This window comes from Tenrec ecaudatus, chromosome X, assembly GCF_050624435.1.
Source record: "Tenrec ecaudatus isolate mTenEca1 chromosome X, mTenEca1.hap1, whole genome shotgun sequence".
Lineage (NCBI taxonomy): Eukaryota > Metazoa > Chordata > Mammalia > Afrosoricida > Tenrecidae > Tenrec > Tenrec ecaudatus.
Window position 1 is genome coordinate 75,691,731 of NC_134548.1, and position 24,620 is coordinate 75,716,350.

Genomic DNA, 24,620 nt, shown 5'->3' on the forward strand with positions numbered 1-24,620 from the left:
GGTCATCTTTCTTTGGAATGGGCACAAATATGGATCTCTTTCTCTTGGTTATTCACTGAGTGAGTCCTTCCAATGCTGCACTCGTTACCTGGAACATTTAAAACAGTTTGTGTTTTGGAGACTTGTCTTTCACTAATGTCTTCAGTATAGCTTAAATGTCGATCAGCAATACGATCTTTTCTGGATCATATGCTACCCTCTTGAAAAAGGTTGAATGTTGGCCAACTCTTTTTGGTACTGTGACAGTGTTTTTTTTCCATCATCTTTCGATGCCTCCTGCATCATTCCATATTTTGCCCATAGAATTCTTCATTATTTCAACTTGCGGCTTGAATGTTTTCTTCAGTTCTTTCACATTGAGATATGCTGAGAATATTTTTCCTTTTGGTTTTCTAATTACAGGTCTTTATGCATTTCACTACAATGCTTGAATTTGCCTTGTCAAACTTCCTTTTGAGATTTTCTGTTCAGCTCTTTTACTTAATTATTTCTTTCATGTACTTTAGCTATTTAAGTGAAAGTTTCAGACTCTCTTCTGACATCCACTTTGGTTTTTCTTCCTTTCCCATCTTTTTAATGACCTTTTGCTTCCTTCGTGTATGATGTTTTGATGTCATTACAGAATTCATCTAGGTTTTAGTCATTAGTGCTCAATGTATCAAATCTGGTTTTGAAATGGTCTCTAAATTCCAGGGGAATATATTTAATGTCATATTTTGGCTCTAATAGACTCGTTTTAATTTTCTTCTGCTACAACTTGAATTTCCCTATGAGCAATTGATAATTTCCCTATGAGCAATTTGATTCCTATGTATTCTAGCTGGCAAAATCTATATGTATAGTCACCAGGTATGTTGCTGGAAAAGGTTATTTGCAAAGAAGAAATAATTAGTCTAACAAAAGTCTATGTGTTCTGCAGCTTTGTGTCTATCATCAAGGCCAATCACATATCCTCCCTCTTCATTTCCAATTATTACATTCCAAACAACAATAATTATCAATGCATCTTGATTGCACATTGATCAATTTCACACTGAAAAGGCTGATAGAATTCTTCACTCTCTTCATCACTGGCTTTAGTGATTGACGCATTAATTTGAATAATAGTATTAATTGGACTTCTTCGTAAGCATGAAGATATTAAGCTATTAAAGCCTCATGCTTCAAAATAAATATTAAACTATCAAATTCTCATACTTCAAAATAAATCGAGAAGTGTTCTTTTTGATTATGACTGAGGTGCCATTCCTCTTGATTTGGTCGTTCCTGGCATAGTAAACCATAAGAAGAAGTCCAAGCTGCACTGAAAGCATTAGCCAAAATCTAGGCTTCAGGAATGGATGGAATGCCGGTTCAAATGTGTCAACAAGCTGATGAAGCACTAGATACATTCACTCATCTGTGCCAGGAAATCTGGATATCAGCTACTTGGGTAACTGACTGCAAGAGATCAATATTTCTTTTCTCATTCCAAAGGATTGTGTTCTAACAGAATGCTCAAAATATAAAACAATATCATTAATATCACATGCAAGTTTTCTTTTTTTTTTTTTCTCTTTTTACTCTTTTATTAAATAAACTCTATTGATTTACACAAGTGTTTTCTTTTTCATTGGTCCCATTCATCTATTTTACCTTCTATGGAGTATGTTTCTTTTGTTAATTCTGCCAGCCCATGTATTCCCTGGACTAATGATGCTGCTAGCTCTGGATTTTACATGTAGGTGTTTAATCCACCTGGAGTTATTTTAGTACATAGAATGAGATATTTCATTTCATTCTTCTGCAGGTGTATATCCAGATTTTCCAGCACCATTTATTGAGGAGGGCACCTGCTTCCCATTTAATGTCTTTTGGGCCAATGTAAAAATCAATTGTATGTGGATGTTTTTTATTGTTGGGTTTTCTGTCCTGATTCATTGACTTGAGAATATTGGTCTTTTAAAATAAATTTATATTCTGTAGGATTCTATTGACCAGGACTTTGTTGAGGATTTTGGCATCTATATTCATGAGAGATACCGGTCTGTATTTCCAGAGGTTATTGTGGTTTGGGGCAAGGGAGGAGTATAATCAATCCACTAGAGTCCCTTGTGGACTCTGTGAATTATTTTTAGAAGAGTGCACTTTTATTGTGCTTATAACAGTGGTTTCCTAAACAGCTCAGAATTATCTGCTGTTTATGCGTGGTCCTGGGCTGTCAATTTTCTATTACAGTGAATGGCCCAGGGAGGAGGAGTGTACATTCAGAAGTGGATCAGGCTAGAGTCTGGGCACCAGTTCTGAAAGGTACCAGGCCTGTGCAGAACAAGTGCCGGAAACCTGGAAATACCAGGTCCTATTTCTACTAGCACGGTGAGGCATTTTGTGATTCCTTTCTCAAAGCAATATAGAAACTCCTCCACCGACACCTAGCCCTGCTCCTGGCAGATTCCAAGAACTCCTGTTTCCCCAGTGATGAGACTCTCTCCATGTGGCCTGATGTAATCATCTGCAGGAAGGAGCTGGGCATAGCTAGGGATTATCACCAGTGGGAGCTCTCCTCCCTCTGCAGACCTTGTGGTTCAGCATCAAGCCTCCAGTTGTCTCTGCAGGCTTCTGTGGAATGATCCTGAAGTATCAACAGTTCGGCCGGGAGTTGCCACAGCACCAATGGAAACCAGGTTGCGATAGTTCTCCAACATCACATCCTGATACAGGGTTTTCTGAGCAGAGTTCAGGAGCTGCCATTCCTCCCGGGTGAACTTTACAGCCACATCGTTGAATGTCAGTGGTTCCTGAGCCTTGGCCATTTTCTTTGGTCCTTAGGACACTACAGGCAACTGGGATGCTCTGTCTTATCTGGATCAGCTCTAATGATGCTCACAAATTTCAATCTCTCGTGAGGAAATCCCAAAAGTAATAATACAAGGCACTCTTCCTCCTTCCTCTAAGCTGCTGGTGATGCACCATCTGCAGGCATCAAGTAGAGTTAGACGTATAAGCTGCAGAGAGGACACAGGAGAACTGCTGTACAGAGCTTCCAAGATTCTAAAGCCATGACAGGATGCTAATGGGTGCGTACCTCTGACCTGCAGAAACTCGTGGGTCGCCCTCTCGGATCCTTCTCACTCAGAGGAAGATGCAAGTTTTCTTAAGAACATCCAACAACAGTTGCAGCAGTACGTTGACAGGGAACTAGCTTAAGGTCAGGCAGGATTCAGAAGAGGACGTGGAACAAAAGATATTATTGCTAATATCAGATTGATTTGGGCTCAAAGCAGAGAATACCAGAAAGGTTTTTACTTGTGCTTCATTAACTATGCAAAGGCTTGAACTATACAGATCATTAAAAATGGATAGCCTTGAGAAAAATGGGCATTCCAGAACACTTAATTGTAGTCAAGTGGAAACTGTACACTGATCAAGAGGCAATTATACAAACAAAACAAGGGAACACTGCATGGTTTAAACTCAGGAAATGGGTACTTAGGGTTGTATCTTCTCACCATACTTGTTCAATCTGTATGCTGAGCAGAAGTTGGATAATATGAAGAATGCCGTATCGGAATTGGAGGAGGGCTATCACCAACCTATTTGATATGCTGTTGACATAAGCTTGCTTGCAGCAAGTGAAAAAGACTTGAAGCACTTGGTAATGAAGAAGAAAGATTTCAGCCTTCAATATGGATTGTAACTCCATACTGAGAATAGAAATTCTCAAAACTGGGCCAACAATTAGCATCATGATAAACTGAGAAAAGGTTGACGTTTTCAAGGAATTGTCCTGTTCCACAATCAATATTCATGGAAGCAGCAGTCAGAAAAATCAAATGACCCATCGCATTCAATTAATCTGCAGCATAAGAGCTCTTTAAAGTGCTGAAAAGCAGGGATGTTATTTTGAGGTCTAAGGTGTGCCTGACCCAAGCCACAGTATTTCCAATCACCTCATCTTCATGTGAAAGTTGAATAAGAAAGACTTAAGAAGAATCAATGCATTTTAATTTTGGTGTGGGCAAGTAATACTGAAAGCAACATGGACAACCAAAGGAACAAACAAATCTGCATTGGAAGAAGTACAACCAGAATGCTCCTTAGAGACAAAGATGAAGAGACTTCATCTCACATACTTTGAACACGTTGTAAGGGAGACCAAACCCTGGGGGAAGACATGGAAACATGGCAGGGAAGCAAACAGAGAGAAAGACCCTTCACAAGATAGACTGATATTGTGGTTGCAAGACTAGGTTCAAACATAAGAACAATTGTGAGGATGGTGCAGAACTGAGCAGTGCTTCATTGTGTTTGTACAAAGGGTTGCTGTGAACTGGAACTGACCAGACGACACCTAACGAAAACAGATATAAGTACAAGTGAGTAGGCACAAGTGTGCACAGACAGAAGGATGCGGGTATAGGTACATAAATTTCCTAATAGAAGACACAATTATAGATACTTTTCAGTGATATAACCAAGCATCCTGTGAGGTTTATTTTCTTGATTTTTAAGGCTTAGGACCCGAGTATCATGGGCCTACTCCATCAATTGGCATTATATAGTTAAAGCTCATGTTCTGTATCTTAGTGAATTGAGTACCATCTGGAGACTTTTGGGGGGTTTTTGGTACATATTAAGGTTTATCTCAGATGTATTATGTCATTGGGTGTCACCCTCTTAAATTTCTGTTAAATATATTTTTCTGATTTTTGGTATATGAAATCCAGGATTGATGAACCTATAGGGACAGTAAGTAGAATAAGCATTTTGGGGGGGTTGGGGTGGGAACAGTGGGGGTGGGAGAGGATGATTTAAAGAGAGACTGTGTCAAGAAGTAAGAACGTTTGGAAATGGATTGTGGTAGCAATTGTACAATGCTGCTTGATGTGATTGAACTATGGAATTACATGATACATGCATTAACTCTCAATTTAAAAAAAAAGGTGTGAGAGGTGATCTCTACTCATCAGGAGCAAAATAATAAAAAGGAAACCAATATCTCAGTTAAGAAACAAGTCTACTGAGCTAAAAGATCTCATGTACTCCGAGACCAGAAATGGTGTCCAGCTACCATTCCTAACCATTCTAACCAGAGTCAAAATCGATAGTCTCAGAAACAACAGGAAAAATAAATAACAAAACTCAAAGTCTTAAAAAGGGTCAAACTTAGTTGAGACCAAATGATTCCCTGAGACTGTTGCCCTGCATATTCTTGCTTTATTTATTTTTAAATGCATTGTATCTTTAATTACGTGTTTTATATTTGAGACCATCAATCATCAGTTCAAACCACTCATCAACCTCCACCCCCATAGTCTATGTCCACTCACCCCCAATTTCTCTTCTCCTTCTTCTTTTCCCAACCTCCATCACCCCCTTCATACAAAGCAATACCTGTCAACTTTCCAGTCTCTTGCTTCATATTCCCACCTTTGACCTAACTCCTTTGCGAACCTCCAAAATCTGTGCCCTTTGGTATACAAATGTTTTGCTTTGGATTCTATCATTATAAGAATGGTCTCATAGGATTGACTAACTTCACCCTGAGAAATTTTTTAAACCTGGTACTAAAATTATCTCAAGGTCAGCTCTTAGCAAAAATTAATAAATTTTAAAAGGGCATACAAAATTAAGGTTATTACCCCTAAGTATGGTACTCTACTGAAAATAATCTCTATGAGATCAAAACATCAATATTTACTCTAAATCATAATTCCCAAACTTATGTGGCCTATTACCACCTTTACAGGGAAAAAATAAAAATCCCGCACTCCTCTGGCAATCAGAAACTTTTGCAAAAGATAAAGTATAGGTATCTACTTCTGTAGCTCCCCGATTGGACTGCTAACCACAAGGGCAGCAGTTTAAAACCACTAGCCACTCCTCAGGAGAAAGATGAGGCTTTCTACTCCTATAAGAAGAGTTATAGTCTCAGAAACTTATGGGGGCAGTTCTACCCATCTTGTAGGGTCACTGTGAGTCAGAATTGACTTGATGGCAGTGAGTTTGGTTCAGTGAGTTTGCATAGCCCACTTTAGGAAACACTACTTTAAAGTAAAGACGAGCCGCAAACTTGAGCCCTGGAAATCGAACAACTAGAGCACAATGGAATTACATTGTGAAAAATGTAATCGATGTCACTGAACAATTTATATGAAAATTATCAAATGGAAACTTAAGATTCTTTATAAACATTCACCAAAACACACAATACTATTTAAGACACAAATATCTATGAAGCTTAATTCTAATTTGGCACACTTGAGATCACCTTGAGGATCAACTTAATTATAATTAATTTACATCAGCTATGTCATTCCTACTACTAAATATACCCTGTCTAGATTCTAATCCCCTTATAAATTGGGAAAGCTGCTTAACTCCTGTGAACTTCAGTTTTTCCATGAATATAAAATGTAATAATCCTTATTTCATAAAGCTATTTTAGGATTTAATGCCTGGCGCATGGGCGTAGTTAAATTAGTTATTCATTTTGCCCAACTCTAGTGCTATATGCTCTTTTGTTTTTCTTTGTCCTTTCATCTGGAAATGAGTTCTCTTCCCAGTGCCAACTAGCATATTTACCTGTCCTTCTCTTAGGACTCTGATCCTAGCTACTAGCTTATATGATGATGATTTCTACACCTCTTGTCTTCCCTACTAGCTTGTGAACTTCTTAAGGATGGGATCAATGTGAGACTTGCTCTGTATGCATCACAGTCCTGAGAACAATGCTTTAAATATAGTATGTGCACAATATTTACTGAATGAATGGTATGTCTTCACTGAGCTATATATAATAATTATTGGGTGTACCATGGAACCTTGAGATATAAGCAGGAGCCTCATAATTTTTCCTTTAATAATGTCTAGTCCGAGTGCTCAGAAAATACGGAAACAATATTAGAGATTAAAATGGCCAACATACAAACGAGCAGGCAATATATAATCACGGTTCAAAGCGAAGGCATTATTTTCCATTAGCTTAAAATATCCTTAACATCTTGTATTCCAGCAATTATTTGTAGATCACAATTCAAGGAGAGAAACCAGCCACTTCCAAAAGGAAGACATATTAAATATCACTCTTAATATCAATGACCTCTGAGCATATTCAAAAGTCACTGCTATCAAATCTATTTAAACTCACAGCAACCTTATAGCACAGGGCAAAATTGCTACCCTAGACAGGTATGTTAGGCAGAAACAGAAACTGGTAGGGCAGGCAAATGGAGCAATACCCTGACAATAGTGTGCAACAGCTCCTGATGATGGCCTTTGAAGCCCTGACGCAGATGGATGACAGATCCAAATAGCATTGTTATGCTGTTACTGTGCTAACTGCCCACCTTGCAAAACAGCCAAACCACAATGGACACTGCCCCAGCTATTCCCTCCCCCAGACCCAGGCTATAAAACTCCTCACCTCTTGCCCAGGAGCTTGAGATGTTCCCGTCCCTTTCTCTGTACTCCCCTCCCTGCCAGGCGGTGCGGCTTTGCTGGTCGCAGCTAGGGACCTGTGACCCTCATGCAGAAGCTCTGTAATAAACCTTTAAAGTAAATTCCTGCCTTTGCCATCTTTCTTTCTGTCGCCAAATCTACCTTACATTTGGTACCGATACCCAGGTGTAGTAGACGCATCCTAACACACCCCCACCTGCCCTTAGGCGAGTGCGGTACCCCTCTCCTCCATCCTCCCTTCCCTCAGACCAGGACCTCTCGGCTGCCATTCACCACATCAACTAGTGAGTACCATGCCAGATTTTTATCTCTGCTGTTTCAGTTACAGTCCCGCTGCTATGTCTGCCGCAGTCCCTTGCTGCTGGGTTCTTTCATTGGCGGCTCTGTTCATTCATTTCATTTCTAAACCATGGGCCCACAGCAGAGCCGCATTCAAAGGACAGACACACAGGACACTGCTCCTTTTCTCAGGGAGCTGGGAGACCAGGCCTCCCCTCCTCCCATTCCAAAGGCCAGAGACATTTGGGTACACCTGAGTCTCTCTGTTTATTTTCTAGGGAACTGGGAGGCCAGGCCCCACATCCCTTCATTCAAGGGTTGGAGGCATTCGGGGACACCTGAGTCTCCCTGTTCCTTTTCCAGGGGAGCTGGGAGGCCAGACCTTCCCCCGCCCCCTCCAAAGGCCCAGCTGGATATTTTCTAGCTCAGTGCCATTCAAGAGCCCTGCAGCATGGGAAACAAAACTTCCAAGCTGGATTCTTCCATACCTTGAGGGTGTCTCATAACTAACCTCTCAACCCTCAGCTTAATGCCAGACTTCTAGCCCAAATGCCTCATTTTTTAACGCAATTCGGTTTGACCCCAAAACAAACTAGACAATGGGTCTCAATGGCAAGAACACGGTACTTTTGATTTCAACATTTTGACTGATCTCAGTAACTTTTGCCAGCATCCTGGCAAATGGCCTGAGATCTCCTACATCCAAGTTTTCTTCCTTCTATGCTCCCATCGTTCTCTCTGTACTACCTGTTACCCACTCTTTTTTTAGCCCAGCACTCTCTTAACCAGAAAAACCTGCCACTTCAAACAGACCCACCACTCCTCAATCAGGTTTCTGACACTACTCCCCCTTCATCTTTTTCTGAACACCCTGACTCCTTATCTGCGCCCATAGTAAGGCCTCCTCCTTACTCTCACCTCAGATGAAAGAGAGCATGTTTTTACTGCTGTCCAACAGCATGTAGACCACGTTCATCTAACTGACCCTGCCATGCCTTTGGGAAGTGTAGCAGTACTCAGGCAGGAACCAGGCTGGAATTGTCAGACCGATAGCCAGGGAGGCAGAGACAGCCGAGCCCACCAAGGTAAAATGTTCCAATGTGTCTTGGCCAGACTCCAGGCAATCTCCCATAAAGCAGATAAGCTCAGGGAAATTACTCAAAAGCCTGATGAAAACCCAGTAGCATTTTTATATCACCTGACTGAAGCTCTCACCCAATACACCCACCTAGACCCAACCTCACCAACAGGGGCCACTGTCCTAGCCACACACTTCATTACTCAATCAGCTCCAAACATTAGGGGGAAAAAGTTTTAAAAAGGGCCGAAGACAGCTCTCAGACCCCTGTCTGGGACTTGGTAAATATGGCTTTACCAAGCCATATTTGGTTTTTTAAAAAAAGTATTTAATACAAGAGGACCAGGCAGAAGCAGACAAGGAATCCCAAGATCACCAGGAGGCAAACTTACAAGCCCAAACCTTGATTGCAGCCCTGAGGTCTAGACCACCTCCAGGAGCCTGCTTCAAGTGTGGTCAGCAAGGTCACTGGGCCAACCGCTGCCCACAACCTGGTCCACCCACCAAGCCTTGTCCGGTGTGCGGTCAACAGGGCCAATGAAGGAGTGGCTGTCCTTCGGCACCCAGTCTCAGAAGGCCAGTCCCTCCAAGCCCTGACTCACCATTGACGCTACTGGGCCTACTTGTTGAGGACTGATGGAGCCCGGACTTGAGGAACCCAATTACCCTCTCCAAGCCCAGGGTAACAATGAAGGTAGCAGTAAGGTTTTCTCCTTTTTTGGTCAACACAGGGGCTACCTTTTCTGTTTGCCTTCCTTCTCTGGTCCTCTATACCCTTCCCAAGTCTGTCATGGGAATTGACGACCGTCCCTCTGACTCATTGGCCACTGGGCCCCTTACATGTATGATAGATAACAAGCTAGTCACCCATCCCTTTTTAGTCATGCTCTCCTGGCCGACCCCGCTGCTTGACCACAATTTTTTTAACCAAACTTGGAGCCACTTTACATTGGGACCACTACCCTTCTGCAGTAGTTATTTTCTCTCTGTTTCCCACCTTAGAGAAAGTAAATCAGACCCAGCCACAGCAAGTCTGTAACTTCACAGATCAGAATGTAGATGGCTTTTCTCTGCATGGAGTTTGCAAACATAATATAACTGTTAACACTCAGATTTTCCCCAACCCCAGATAATTCTTTTGGTGCAATAGAACTTCAACTAAATGTGTAAATTCTTCCACAGCAGGATCTTATTTTCCAGTCACCATAATTCCTTAGCTCACCCTGTATGGTCAGTCTGAATCAGCGTGGTTACTCTCCATCCAAAGGCCAAGGCCTAGGCAAAGTAGAGCACTATTCCTTCCTATAATGATAGGCAAAAGCCTAGCCTCTTCAGTCGCAGCATCTGGAATAGCTGGAAGTGTGCTCGGTCACTCCACCATCTCAGCACAAGATTTTTCAAAGACCGATTACAGATAACTTTGGAGTTCACCGCAGGTTCCTTACCCTCGTTACAGCGCCAGCTCACCACTCTGGCCCAAGTTGCCCTACAAAACAGATAGGCCTTAGATCTTCTCACTGTTGAAAGAGGGGGTACCTGCCTCTTCCTCAGGAAAGAATGCTGTATTATATCAGTGAGTCAGGGTTTGTAGAGCAAAACACAGATATGCTAACTCACCTAAACAAAGACCTCCATGGTCACGGAAGGAAAAATTACTCCCCATTTGACTGGTACAATCCCCTTTAGCCACCTGGCTGTTACCCCTACTAGTGCCACTAATCGTTATCTCCCTTTTTTCACTTTTAGCCCCATGCTTTCTCAGATTGATCCAGTGGTGCACATACAAGACCTGTCCAGGGTCACCATAAGCCAGTTTCTTCTCCACTCATACACCCGCTTACCCACAAGCCCTCCTTCTGCCTACTCTAGTGTCCAAGCCCCACAATACCTCCTACCAGCAGGAATCAGCTAGAGACACTACAATGCCCATTATCATCAAAAGACGAGAATGTTAGGCAGAAACAGAAAATGGTGGGGCAGGCAAGTATAGCAACACCTTGACAACAGTGCACAAAAGCTTCTGATAATGACCTTTAAAGCCCTGACGCAATGCAGGTTGACGGCAGATCCAGATAGCATTGTTACTGTGCTAATAACTGCCCACCTTGGAAAACAGCCAAACCGCAATGGAATCTTTCTCAGCTACTCCCTTCCCCAGACCCAGGCTATAAAACTCCTCACCGCTCATCCAGAGAGCGCAACTTCCCAGAACCCCAACTGGGGACCTGTGAACCTCGCCCACGAGTTCAGAATGCTCCGGTCCCTTTCTCTGTACCCCCTCCCTCACAGGTGGCAGAACTTCTCTGGCCCCAACTAGGGATCCATAAACCTCACCTGGGAGCTCTATAATAAACCTTTAAAACTACTTCCTGTCTTTGCCTTATTTCTTTCCATCACCAAATCTACCTTACAAAGTAGAAACCTAGGTAGAACCCCACTTAGACAGGTAGGTTTCCAACACTGTAAACTGTTATAGGAACAGAAAAGTTCATCTTTCTCATGTGGAGCTCCTGGTGGGTTTGAACTGCTGACCTTACAATTAGTAGCCCATTATGCCACAAGCTCGTCCTCTGAAAATAGTAAATCTAAATATTTTAAAAAGGGCCTATATTTAACAAATCATTACACACAAAACCTGACAAAGCTCTGTACAAAATCAGACGCAATCAGGATAAAATGCAGAAAATAAAATTAGCAACTTTAAGAAAAGCTACAGCTGACGCTTGCAGCACAATGTGAAATCTCATTGGTTCCTAGAAACATTAACAATTTGATTTGATAGTCAACGTAATAAGTTAAATAAAAAGGTGCCAATCATTCTTTCTGACCTTTAATGCCACACCAAATGCCAAAATGGATCCACCCACATGAATACAAAACTCACTATCAGAGATGCCAATGAAGGAAATGGCATTTTTGAACAAGATTGCAGCAAGAAAGGGTCTCTGCTTCAAAATACTTTTGCTCTATTTGTGACGTTTGCTTCCGAAACCTGCTGTAAATTATATATTCACTAGTAGATATATTATTATTCTGAAGAAATATTATCAGGGATTTATATTGCTTAGTCTGCTCAATTTACAAGGCACTTTTATATCCATTAACCCTTTTAAAACTTCAAAACAACCCTGTGATAAAGTTATAATTATCCTTATTTTAAATATGAATTCTGTGATTTGTGCCTTCTCTTATGAGAATGGTGAAGAGAGCGTCCAGATATTCTGACTCTATTACCTGTGCTTTTTTCCCTTGTCTCACCAAAATAAAGCGATACCTTTACTTTGCTTCTTCTCTACTTATGCTCAGAAAGTAACCCAGTCAACACAGTGTGCAGAAGCACAGTGAAGAGTGTAATTGTGGTCACTACAGTGAGCAACATCCCACTTTTGTCTCTAGCTTATCAGGTGTTTAGAATTTATGCAATTTAAAGGAAAGTAAAAGAACAAGGGTTACTTGTGGGTTTTTACACTCTATCGGTACTGTTGAGGAATTTTTGATATACACCGATAGTATAGTACAGTAGTTCTCAACCTTCCAAATGCCACAACCCTTAATGCAGTTCCTCATGTTGTGGTGATCCCCAACCATAAAATTATTTCTGTTCCTACTTCATAACTGTAATTTTGCTACTGTTATAAATTGGGTGACCCCTGTGAAAGGATAGTTCGACCACCAAAGGGATCGTGACCACAGGTTGAGAACCACGGGTATATTGAATTATGCATTGGGCTGTTAATTACAAGGTCAGGTGTTCAAACCCACCAGCTGCTCCTCAGGAGAAAAAAAAATAAGGCTTTCTTCTCCTGTAGAGATTTAGAGCCTTGGAAACCCTATGCATTGGAATCAACCTCAAAGGCAGTAGGTTTGGTTTGGGTTTATACACACTAGAAGAAGCCTGCTGGTGAAGTGATTAGGTACACTGCTGCTAAACATAAAATTGTGGTGATTGGAGGGCATTAGCCACCCCATAAAAGCAAGAGGTGGTAATCTACTTCCCTAAACATTTACACCCTTGGAAGCCCTGTGGTGCAGTTCTGAGTCCTATAAAGTCACTATGAGTCAGAATCAACTTGAAGACAATGGGTATATACAATGGCCCCCTGGGCCAGTATATCTTCTTGGATATTTTGCCCAGAACTGAAAGGTTTGAGCTGCATAATTACTGTTGCTACTTTTAGTCGAAGAAAAAAAGAATAAAACCGTTATTTGCCTAAAGCATACAAAACTTTTGCCCTTCCACAAATGTTTCTTGCTTTTTCCCTTACAAACCTTCCATCTTTTAATGTACCTTAACTGTTTTTGTTTTGCTTTGCTTTTGCATTACAAAGAATCTTTACTTTCAAGTAATTTTCACTGCCATCCAGTAAATACTGACTCACAGCGACAGCCTGTGGGTTTCTGAGACTGTAACTGTACACAGGAGTAGAAAACGCAGTCTTTCTCTCTGAGCTGCGGAGGGTTTCCAAATGCCTACCACGTGGATTCCAGCACAACGAATAACCACTACACCATTGAGACTCCTTGACCTTGAAGAAAACTTTAAAAAAGGAAATATTTAACCCATTTGTTTCTTTAAAAAATTTTTACTAGATATCTAAGAATGAAAAGTTATGTTGTTACGTTCCTATGCTAAAAAGTATAGGAAAGCTGTATACAATTAAATTCATAAGAAATATGAGGTGAAAAATGAAATCTTTGGATAAGCTCTAAATCTATACAAAGTACTTGGTTTTTGCTACTCTGAAAAAAGAGAAGGAAGCTCTTCTAATTATACTATGTATATCAATATTTAATGTAATAAATATATATACAAATCGAAATATTTTCCTTTCAGTGAACTCTCATCTTTTTATTTTTGCAGTTCATCCAACATAGCTTTTACCTTCTAATGAACTCTTTAAGTAGAGACAAACTCCAAAGCTTGATATATAAAAATAGTGTGTGTGTGTACACAATTCATATATATTTAAATTTTTTCTGTATACTAATTCAGAATGCCTTAATACCTTTTTGCAAGAATAAAACTCTAGCTTTGCTAAAGCTCCTTGGTCCATGCGAGAGCATCTAAAATACCAGTCTCTGAAACAGGCACTCTCTTCTTCCATACCCATTTATGCGGTAGTCTTCACGGATTTCTGGGCAGATGTCACAGATGCAACTCAGAAGGGTATCCAAGAGCCCATCCTTGTTTCCCCTGAAGTAGGTCTGGAAGATAGTCATCTTCTCCTGGGTCTCCTTCTCCACTTCAGTGCTGCAACTGCCATGGCATCCCAGAGCCACAGCTTTGTTGGCCTTGAACTCTTTCTAGCTTTGCAGGCAATACTGTTGAATTTCAGCCTGGGCTGCTTTGGCCCACATCAGCTGCCAGTTCTGTTAGGTAGCCAGAATAGGAACCAGGTTGTCTACTGGGCATGCTCCAAATTCTGGCTCCACGCCAGGAAGGGGCAGTACACCAAAAGCCAGGATCTGAAGCCCACTGCGCTTCTTTTCCAGCTGCTCCTCTGCCCTCAGTTTTCCATGTGTGGGTGAGAAGTGCCTTGAGGGTGCTGTGTCAAACCTGAAACTTCTTCTATCCTTTCTAAAACGCACTTGGATCACAAAGCAGGCTTTGGAGTGAATTCTTTCTCATGGGAAGTCACGGACTGAGGTATTGCCAAATAGCTACAATTATTTGACTGGATACTGCACCAAACCATTTACTCTAATAAGTAAACAAATAGAAACACCTAACATTTCTTTTCCCTTTCCTCTCATCTGTCCTCTCATCTTTCTATCTTTTCCGCTCATCCCACATATCTTTACCTCTTCATGAACTTCTTAAGTAGGGACAAACTCCAAAACCTAGTTTTTATTTATTTAAGGAGCAGAATTTCAAATGCCCTATCTTTAAGTGCTGCCACAAGTTCATCTTAATCATAGGAAAACGGTTAAATGATCAAATGCAACCAAACGATCTACAGACATGCGAAAAATATATATTTTGATCCAAAAGATCAGACAAAATGAGCAGGGAACGCATAGGCTCCAAGGAGCTAGAAACACACAGCTGCTATTTCCAAGGACTTGCTCCCTACCCTTGGTTAGCCGCATCTGCCTCAAGAAGGTTCCCACACTTAGCCTAGACACTGAATTTGGGTATTAATCTACTCAAAAAAGTTATAAGATTACAATACAAATTTCCCAGTGAGTTGCCGTATTTTTCCACAATAATTTCTCACTCAAAAGGAAAAAATAATTCCGCCCTCCATTCTTCAGTTCAAAAGGTGCTTTTACCTGTACTCTTGTTATGAATGTTTACTATGCTTTCTTTTACTCCAGTCAGCCTGTCAACCAGCAGAAATAAGACTTTTCCTCACAATGGGGGTGGGAAGGCGTTTTCCATAGCTGAGTGGCCTGTGGCCACGGAGAAAACCAAACTAGAAAGGGTTTCTTTACAGAGTGCCCACACCAACTGCCCCCAAACACAGCCCCATATTTACTCCTGAAGCCAGGCTCCTTGTGCTAGGTAGTAAGTCTTGGTTCTGCTCTGAAGTGGAAGTCAATGGCTTCTGAAGGAATTTTTAAATTTTGAGCCTAGACTGACCTTGACCTAAAACACAGGTCAGTATCTAAAGAAAATATTACTGGGGCAAAGGTGTTTCCTTAGAAAAGAACTATGGGTGCTTGCTGTTGTTATTGACTGCCACTTAACTGCAAGAACTATCACCAGGACAAAATCATTACTCAAACTGCTGGCCTTAATTCCCAATTCTTTAGGAGGCGCTAAGACAGTCCCTTAATCAGCTTGATATCTACTTTGCCACAAACATCGGTGTGGAACATCATTCCTTCATAACAGCCAAGTGGTTGCAGAACAAAAGGATCCCTAGCAGAGTTACAGATCTCTGTCTTATTTCAAAGTCACTAAAGGAACAGGCCCAAAATTAGGGTTGTAGCCATCATTGTCCACTTCTATTGACCCCGATCTCTAAGCTCTGGAAACCCATTTACCTTAAAGACCTGGACTGTTGTCCCTCGGAATCCCAACCTCCACCCCCCACTTCCCCCAGCTCAAAGGAACAGCCTGTTGTAAGCCTTCCACTTACTTCTCATAGCGCTGATAAGGGTGTTGCCATCTTTAATCACATCTTTAATGAATTTATTGGTCCTCTCCAGCTCCTGCTCATAGCACTTGAGTCTCTCGCGGAAATCTGGGCTGTCCAGGTAGCAGTCGCGGAACTCCAGCGGGGGATGCCCCATGGTTCTAAATGCAGAGATTGGGAAGAAAGGAAAAGATACAAATATGGAGAACATCAGTAATACGGTAGAAGGGTTTAGACAGGGTGGACTAAGTGCAGGATTGGCTGTGGAAGCTCACAACTTCCTTCCCGTTGGATGACAGATACCTGTTCCAATGAGGCTCGTGGGTGGGTGTGGCTTGGTCAATGCAGGGCACAGGGGACCCAGAAGTAGCTCCAGATGATAAGGAGAGAGAACTAAATCTGTAGGATCTCAGCAGGATGTAGCCTAGCAAGAAGCATCCCCCCTGGGCTCCACTTTCCCTGAAAGGCAGCACAAACCGCAGCCAGGCTTGCCTCCAGAGAAGGGCCTGATCCTTCCACAGCAATTGTAAAGGAGACTCTTTGGCCCACCCTGGGTGTAGGCTGAGACAAGCTGAGTTGGAAATCGACTCCTCGCTTCTTGCTCCTCACTCCTCGCTCCACGCGTTGTTGAAGATTCCTTTGCTTAACTCCGTAGGTAGCCTCTCCTCCTCTTTTTTTTTTTTTTCTGGTAGCCCCTTCTTCAAGCCGGAGCCTCAGCTTGGCCCTTAAGAAACCACAGCCCCTCGCTCTAGCAGTTTCCTTCTTCTATGGTGCTCCCTGCACCCAAGGGTTTCGTCACCAGAATCCTCTGGCTATTGAGCGTTCCTGAAGCAAGGAAGTCGAGCTGCTGTCCTCTTAGGCGCCAGCGGACTGAAACGTAGCCTTCCTCCGGCGACACCCACTGGGAAGAGGAGGGCAAACGCGCTGAGACGCACAATAGCAGCTGCAGCTCGGCGCTCCCCGACGGAACTGGAGATCAGTCCGTGCGCTAGTTCTCCCGCTGGAAAACGTGGTTGCCTGGGAAATGTAGTCCTTCCATTTTCACGCCCTATGGCTCCTCCCTGCGGTCTCCTCGCCAACCCTCCTGGGAAGCCAGTCCCAGCCTACTCCAAGCTCGCCAGCCTCACAGAGTCAAAAGGAAATTTCCCGTCATTGAGATCTTCATGGAAAGTTTTAGAAACTGGAGGAAGAACTCAAAGAAGAATCGATTGGCGACAGCCCTCTGTCTTTTCCCACTACTTGACTGCGTTATTTATAGTTTTTCCTTCCACTTTTTCTAGCCTCCCCCTAACCCTCCTCCCTTTCCCATTTCTCCTGGTTCTAGCATTTGAATCCCTGTGGACTTCAGGCCTGAAAGGTTGTTTCAATAGGCTCCTTGTTAGGCTCAGACTCCCTGCCAAAGAAACCAATACCAACCAACAAACAAAGAAACAAAACCCTCATTACCACTGAGTTGATGCCAACTCATAAAAGCCCTAGAAAGCAGGGTCCTATAGGTCCCTATGAGATTCTGAGACTGTAACCTTTTTTTTTGTAGAAATACTTTTTTTAATTATAACATTTTAAATAGTCTATTAATAAGATTTGTTTGGTATCCAGTTAACATATAACACTAGCGTTATGTTTTTCTTGAAAGTATTCAAATTTACTTGCATAGTTAACTTTTACAAAATAGACTAAAAGATATGTTATATGTAATAAGGTTTGTGAAGAATAACATTTTTTTTCACAAACATAGTATAGTAGTAAATACATATATCACTCCATAATACAATGACATTAAGCAGTATTGTACAATTGCTTCCACAATCAGTTTCCAAACATTTTTTTCCTTCCTGGACTCCTTGACATTGGCTCCCTTTTACCACATCCATCACCTATGTACACTCCCCCCCCCCCCCAACAAAAAAACCACTCTTGTTCCACTTGCTCTCCCTATACATTCATCAATCCTGGATTTCATATACCGAAAACAGAAAAAGATGTAACACAAATTCAAGAGGGTGACCCCCAGGGCAATACCAAATCTGAGATAATCCTTACTATGAACAACAGCAACATCAATAAAATTACAGAAAATGTAATTTTGAAAACCAGATCAGGTCCAGCATGCCTCAGAGGGGGAGATCAACTGACAAGATTTTAACCATTCAAGTCAGGTTTATCCCATTGATCTTCTGTAGTCATCTCTCCAATGTCTCTGTTTAGTAACCACTTTCCTCCCAAACCTCTAGTATGGATAGAGGAAGATCACCGGAGGCTTATTTCCCACAAATGAATCGTGGGCTCCCCCTGTTTTCCATAGCCTGCTGCAAACCAGATTCTCACAATCTAGGCTCTGATAGTATTCCCTCTTTTGATTTCAAATGATATAATTTACAACCCTTCAGTCATTGATTTTGGTGTGCTTCTTCCAAGTGGACTTAGTTGACATCTCACTTAGATGGCTGCTTGTTTGGCCTTCAAGACCTCAAATGCTATTTTATCTGAGAGCCAGGAACATATCTGATTTCTTCACCACATTTTACTATAGCACCCATTTTCTGTATTCCCTTCCTGAGTATTTAGCAGAGCCCTTATATAAGAACTAATTGTTCTAAGTTGGAGCTCAGATCTAGTATACTGTACGCCTAAAACAAGAAAAAATAATAACAACCTTCTGAGGTTGCTATAGTTTATTGTGCCAGCCTGGCCGATAAATACAAGTAGGATTAACTGAAGGGCAGAGGGATAAATGGCTCGGTCAGCCTCACCTTGGTTGTTCTGTGCCTCAGTTTAAAGGGGTACACTACCTGTGGGATGCCTAGCCTGTGGACTGTGTCACTGTAAGTTGAGGTCCCTTTAAGCCCCCACGATTGGAATGTTCATCTCTGGAGCTGGGGACCGACAGTTGATGACAGTTGGGGACCTGCCTTGCTGTTTGCTGCCTGGGTATATATAGCCCAGCTCTCTCTACAGAAGGGGACTGGCACTTGGCAGCTCTCAAAACTTGAAGGACTGCTACTGTCTCACTGCTTTATAATTTAACTGTTAATTTCTTGTATTATCTATCTGTATATTATTTAATGGTTTATTTCTCGAATTATATATCTATCTTTATAAATATATTTATATATAATTACTAGAAATCTGGTTTGTCTCTCTAGAGAACCCTGTCCAATACAGTAGGCAAAGGACCTGAATAGCTAATGCACCAGGGATGACCCTAATAAATACATGAGGAAATGCACTCGTTCCCTAGCCATGTGGGAAATGCAAGTGAAAACAACCATGAGGGACTATGTAACACCTATAACCATAGCACAATTAAAGAACTGAGAACAACAAATGCTGGAGAGGGTGTGGTGAGTTTGGAACTCTTATCCATTGCTGATGGGTTTAGAAATACATACAGCCACTATAGAAAGTGACATGGCTATTCTGAAACAGATGGCAATTGAAATACCATATGCCCAATCGATTCTATTACTGGACATATAAAACTGTTTTGCAATGCTTGAAATAATAAGTCAGTTATATGTTAATTTAACTTGTTTCTTGAAGATGGCAAAATGAATCACATTAGTAAAATAATTGGCTCTATAATCCTTAGTTACGTTTCCACTCAAGAAAAGCATCATTTTCCATAATGAGAAAGCAGGAATTGCTATAAAATCAAAAGACACTAACATGAAGTCATTTGCAAATAGAGAACAGATTAAGTATGAGACTGTTCAATTGCTACCAATTATCTCTGCCTCAAAAATAAAATAAATAAGAGTAATATACGGTCCATGACTCTAATATGAATTTCATATCACATTTTCTCCTGTGTTATGTTTTAAAAAGAAAACTAAGGTCAATTTTTAAGAGGAGAGTTAGGGAACAGTATTGCTAAAAGGCAAAAATAGGCAAAAGGTATCAGTAGGACCCCTTTAGGAAACAAGTTGCTATCAATTGCTCAATGTGTGAGGTTAAAACCCACTACTGGCAAGTTAGGCAGTCCTAAATATGCGTGAGAGGAAAAATTAAAATATTTTCTGTCTTCTTTCATGTCAACAACTGCCCCCAGAAATTCAGGTTAAAGGGGTTTTATAGATCACGTATATCTTAACAACTTACTACAACCAGTAACGCTACCTTCATTTTTTCTTATAATGTTGTTTAAGTAAAAATCCTAGCAGTTTTTAAACTGCAAATGTCAAATATAGACAATTTGATTCCTGGAGCTATTTCCTCATCTCAGTCACTGGATTCATCTTTTAGTTCTAATTCCTCCAAGATTTCTCAACAGTTGTAATGTTTTTCTTCTTGCATTTCTTGAGGATTGCATCATTTGCACAGATTTTCCTCATCTTAATGTTTGGCAATTTCTTCAGATGAAAATCGCATTCCCTAAAACTTTTCAGATGACCTGCATCTACAGTATCTGGAATCTCAAGGTAATACCCCTCATACTGCTGTCTCTCCACTCCACCATCTGCTTGATAACTGTCTCGCGAAAAAGTGCCACAAACCCTGCCTGTCTTTGATGCTGTTATGTAACTCCATTTGCTCCAACTCACTGCTGAATCATTAGAAATAACTTTTGATTCAAGCATAAATATTTTTCTTTGAATAGTCTACTTTTTGGCATCAAGTTGATTTTGAAACCACTGTAATTTTTCACTAATAATTTTGAGATGTAAGGTATCTCCGTTCATTCTTCCTTTCTCCCCCTTTTTTCTTGTTTACGGGACTCTCTGGTAATGTGAGCTGCTGTTCTACTATATGGATAGATGGCTTTTTCCCCGAGCGTCTCTGTTTCCTGTTGGTTCTTTCGGCATGATGCCAGGCTCATTGGTACAGCAGACCTCAGGGCTCCAACTGGGCAGCCTCACCTGAAGGCAAAGGCTACAGAATGCCTAGTGAGTATAGTCTAAACACACGTGAGTCCAAAGAACTGTAAATCTTTACAGGAGTAGAAAGCCCATCTTTCTCCACAGAACTTCTGGTGGTTTCAACTTTCAGACCTCGTGGGTTGCAGGCCAACTTGTATACCATTGCGCCAGCAGGGCTCTCACTCTTGGAAATAGCAGCCCTGAAATGAGGAGTAGTTTACCTTTCAGCAGTCTATGGGATTTCAGTTCACAGAGACCATATAGAACAAAATAGAGCTGCCTCCATAGGGTTTCTGAGACTATAAATCTCTATGAGAGCTACCAGCTTCATTTTTCTATATTGCAGCAGCTGGTGGATTTGAACCTTTGACATTAATATTAGCAGCCCAACCCGCAGCACCCTCATTTTCCCTGTTTTGTTTTTTTTATAGGAGACTTGCTGTGTCATAGTAGGCGACACCCTGAGTGGCTAAGGTCAGTGTAGAAAGATGAGGCTGTCTTCTCTCATAAGACTTTGAAAGTCTCAGAATCCCAATGGGGCAGTTCTATCATATCCTATTAGGGTTGTTATGTGTTCAAATTTTCTAAGTGTTTCTTTTATGTCAAGGTAACATCTACTCCCACAATCCTAATACAGGACAGTATCTTTTTCTTAAGCTGGGACCTGAAATTGAGTCTAGTTTCCCCTCTTAGAGCAGCAGTTCTCCACCTGTGGGTCGCAACTCCTTTGGGGATTGAATGGCCCTTTCACAGGGGTTGCCTAATTCATAACAGTAGCAAAATTACAGTGGTGAAGTAGCAACGAAAATAATTTTATGTTTGGGAGTCACCACAACATGAGGAACTGTATGAAAGGGTCACGGCATTAGGAAGGTTGAGAACCGCTGTCTTAGAGACTCTGTGACCTTGAACAATTCATCTAAAGTCTCCTCACTTTACAGACTATCGTCACAAAGTTCTATAAGGATTAGTTAGAGATAAGTATGTGAAAGTGTCTGGCAGATAGCTCCTCAATAAATGTTGGTTAAATCCAATGTTTTTTCACTATTCTTGTTCTGATAGATAGCACCAGTAGGATAAGGGAATCAGATTACCCACAGTGACACTTCAAGAAATATACTTAAATAAAAACACAAGTTGACTGCTATTTGTGGAGCAAAGGGAGGAAGAGTGGAGCTATGTTTCTACTCATAATGATTTACATTACCATTTGAATAGAAACCCTACCCTGGTTTGTGAACTGGTTCATATGTTATCTCACCTTCAAGACATTCACAGGGTCTGTAGCACACCAACATGGTCAGCACTCCCTTTGTTCTAACAGCCAGAACCTGAAATCCTGTAATCAATTATTTTAGTGGATTATTCTAATGTTGGATTGCAGGATAGATGCAAATCTTGACACCATTCACCTCAGGTCATCCATGATAGGACCTTATCTACCTGATGCATCTATTTGGCCTTCAAAATGGAGTCACCATAACCCTTTGACATAATGAAGCAGATCATTCAGATCAGAATTAGCTTTTTCAAATTGCTTTCACAACTCGAATGAATAGAGAGAAAATAAAGAAACCAGATATTGCAGAATTTTAGGAAAGGCAATGTACTTTTCTTTCTTTTTTTTACATCGTATAGAAATACACACAAGTGTACGCATATATATAAGGGGTTTCAAATAGCTTATGGGATAATGCAGTGAAAAGATCATGGAATTTTGCCATGAGCTTTTGAAGCTCTATGGCGTGTGTAAGAGCCCTGGTGGGAGAATGGGCAAGGCATCGGGCTGCTCGCTGCAAGCTCAGCAGTTGGACCCCGCCTTTATCATTCTTCAGATTGTGGCCTCAGAGACTACTGGCTTGGCTTCAGCCTTCTCATGTGGAAGGTGATGTATCAGATTCCATGGCTCTGAAACACTTGTGCAGTGAGAGTCACATTCTCAGTCACTACCTACCACGAAATAGCGCATTTCAACAATGTATCCTAGAAAAAAAATATTAATTGGACATTTTTACAAATTTGTAATATTATTCATGCTGATAAGTTTATAAATGGACACACAACATAAGGCAATGGATGATAACTCAAGGAAAGCAACAGCACTCTAGTGGCAATGCTTTGACAAGGATCAAACGCATATCATTTAGGCATTCTCTCTCACATTCTAAAATGAACATTACCAGAGGAAACTGGTTTCAGAGTCTTTCCAACTATGAATTGTGAGTGGATGCACATTTCAATCTTCCAATAGTTTGACTAGATTACTTAGATCACGCTATTCAATTTTCTTTAGAAAAAAAAAAGAATTTCGAGTTAATAATATGAAAAATTGAAAGATAAAGAAAACACTAACATCAACATTGACTTACCTGAGGCATCTGCTTAAACTTTAGCACAAACATCATTCCTCATTGCCACTGTTACTTGCCCTAGAGTCAGCCCTGATTCATTGCTGACTGATTCATTGCTATGGAAACCAAAATAAAACAATTCCCAGTCCTATGCCATCCTCATAATCATTGCTATAATGGAGCTTATTGTTGAACTTCATCTGCTATGGTCTTCATCTTTTTTTGCTGGCCTCCTACTTTACCAAACATAATGTCATTCTCCGGGGCCTGGTTCCTTTGAATAGATACCCAAGATATATGAGACAAAATCTTGCCATCCTCCCCTCTGAGGAGCATTCTGACTGTATGACGAGAAGATTTAAAAAACCTCATTGAATGGAATTGAAAGATAAAGGAATTTTTTCAAACTTAAAAAAATACGTTCATACTTATTCTAAGATTCCGGAAATCCCTGGTACACGGGTGTCACAAAGTATTGCTATAAAATCATGGACATGGAAGGGTTGGGGGAAGGTGGCCACCAGATAGATAGCTCACGCCCAGAGCTCTGTGGAGAATGGTGAGTGGGGAGATTTGGGGGCCGCGTAGGGGTATCAAGTCTGTCAATTCCCAAGACAACTCAGAGCTCGTCTCTGAACCAGAAGCTGACTGTGACCTTAATGCCAGCACTCCCTTCGGAAGCCGGTGGTCTCTTGTGCTGTGCTCAGGGTGCCGGCTCTGCCTCCAGCAACACCACAGGGCAGCCAGATACATGGCGGAGGCTTCGCCCTGACTCAGTGCTTTGCGCAGAATCACCAGCCAGTACCACCCACCCTGCCCCAGGGTGCCCGGGGTCCCATGTGGGTGCTCCACCTGGCGTACCACCCCACAGAGATCCGTGTCCCCGTCTGGGCGCCCCTCATGGACCAGCCGGCCAGACCCTCCCCCTGCTCTTCCTGGGAGCCTCGCAGCCAGGTGCCACAGGGGAACCAGAAACACCGCAGAGGCTGCCGCCCTGCCTTGCGCACTGTGCAAACCGCCAACCAGACCTCCTCCCACACTCAGAGGTCTCAACCCACAGGTTTCGAACCCCTCTCTGCACTTCTCACAGATCCACCAGCCAGCCTCCTCTCCGGCCCTCCCACAAACGTCATACATACACGTAGAAGTTCCATGCTGCCACATTGCTTCAGGCCTGCCAGGCAGCAGACACAAGTCTGGCAGAAGTTTCTGCAACTGTGGCATAGGAACCCAAGCCTTTAAGGCTTGCCTACTGCATTCTCCCCTTTCCCTGCTCAATGTGCCCAGCCCTCTGAGTTCCACATGGTGGAACAGCACGCCAGTGGTGGCCACCCTCCCACCCGCCTACCAGTGGGAAGTGTCCCTAGCCAGAAACAGATCACCCAATCCTCAATCCCCCCTAAATACGCTCCCCTGCACAGGGGTCAACACTTTCTATCAGACTGCAGTATGCACAGCTGCAAACAGCCCCTAAGGAGACCTGAAGGTGACTGCAGCAGAAACCATAGACCAAGGCGAGAGGGAAACCCCA

The 24,620-nt window shown here is 41.9% G+C and overlaps 1 protein-coding gene and 1 pseudogene across 2 annotated transcripts in view; both read right to left on the reverse strand.

Annotated features, from left to right (window-relative positions):
• The window catches only part of OPHN1 (oligophrenin 1), a 369,115-nt gene extending 352,293 nt beyond the window's left edge, over positions 1–16,822 (reverse strand). Inside the window, exons 1-2 of one of the 2 annotated variants that reach the window (XM_075538125.1) lie at positions 16,429–16,822; positions 15,883–16,040 (exon numbers count right to left, since the gene is read on the reverse strand). In XM_075538125.1, the coding sequence (XP_075394240.1) occupies positions 15,883–16,036 (154 nt within the window). In that variant the 5' untranslated portion in view covers positions 16,037–16,040; positions 16,429–16,822. Of the gene's footprint in view, positions 1–15,882; positions 16,041–16,182 lie in introns of both variants that reach the window. The other variant, XM_075538124.1, reaches the window with a different exon arrangement.
• A 3,278-nt stretch (positions 16,823–20,100) lies between these two features.
• On the reverse strand, positions 20,101–20,698 carry LOC142433431 (translation machinery-associated protein 16 pseudogene; annotated as a pseudogene).
• Between the last annotated feature and the right edge of the window lie 3,922 nt (positions 20,699–24,620).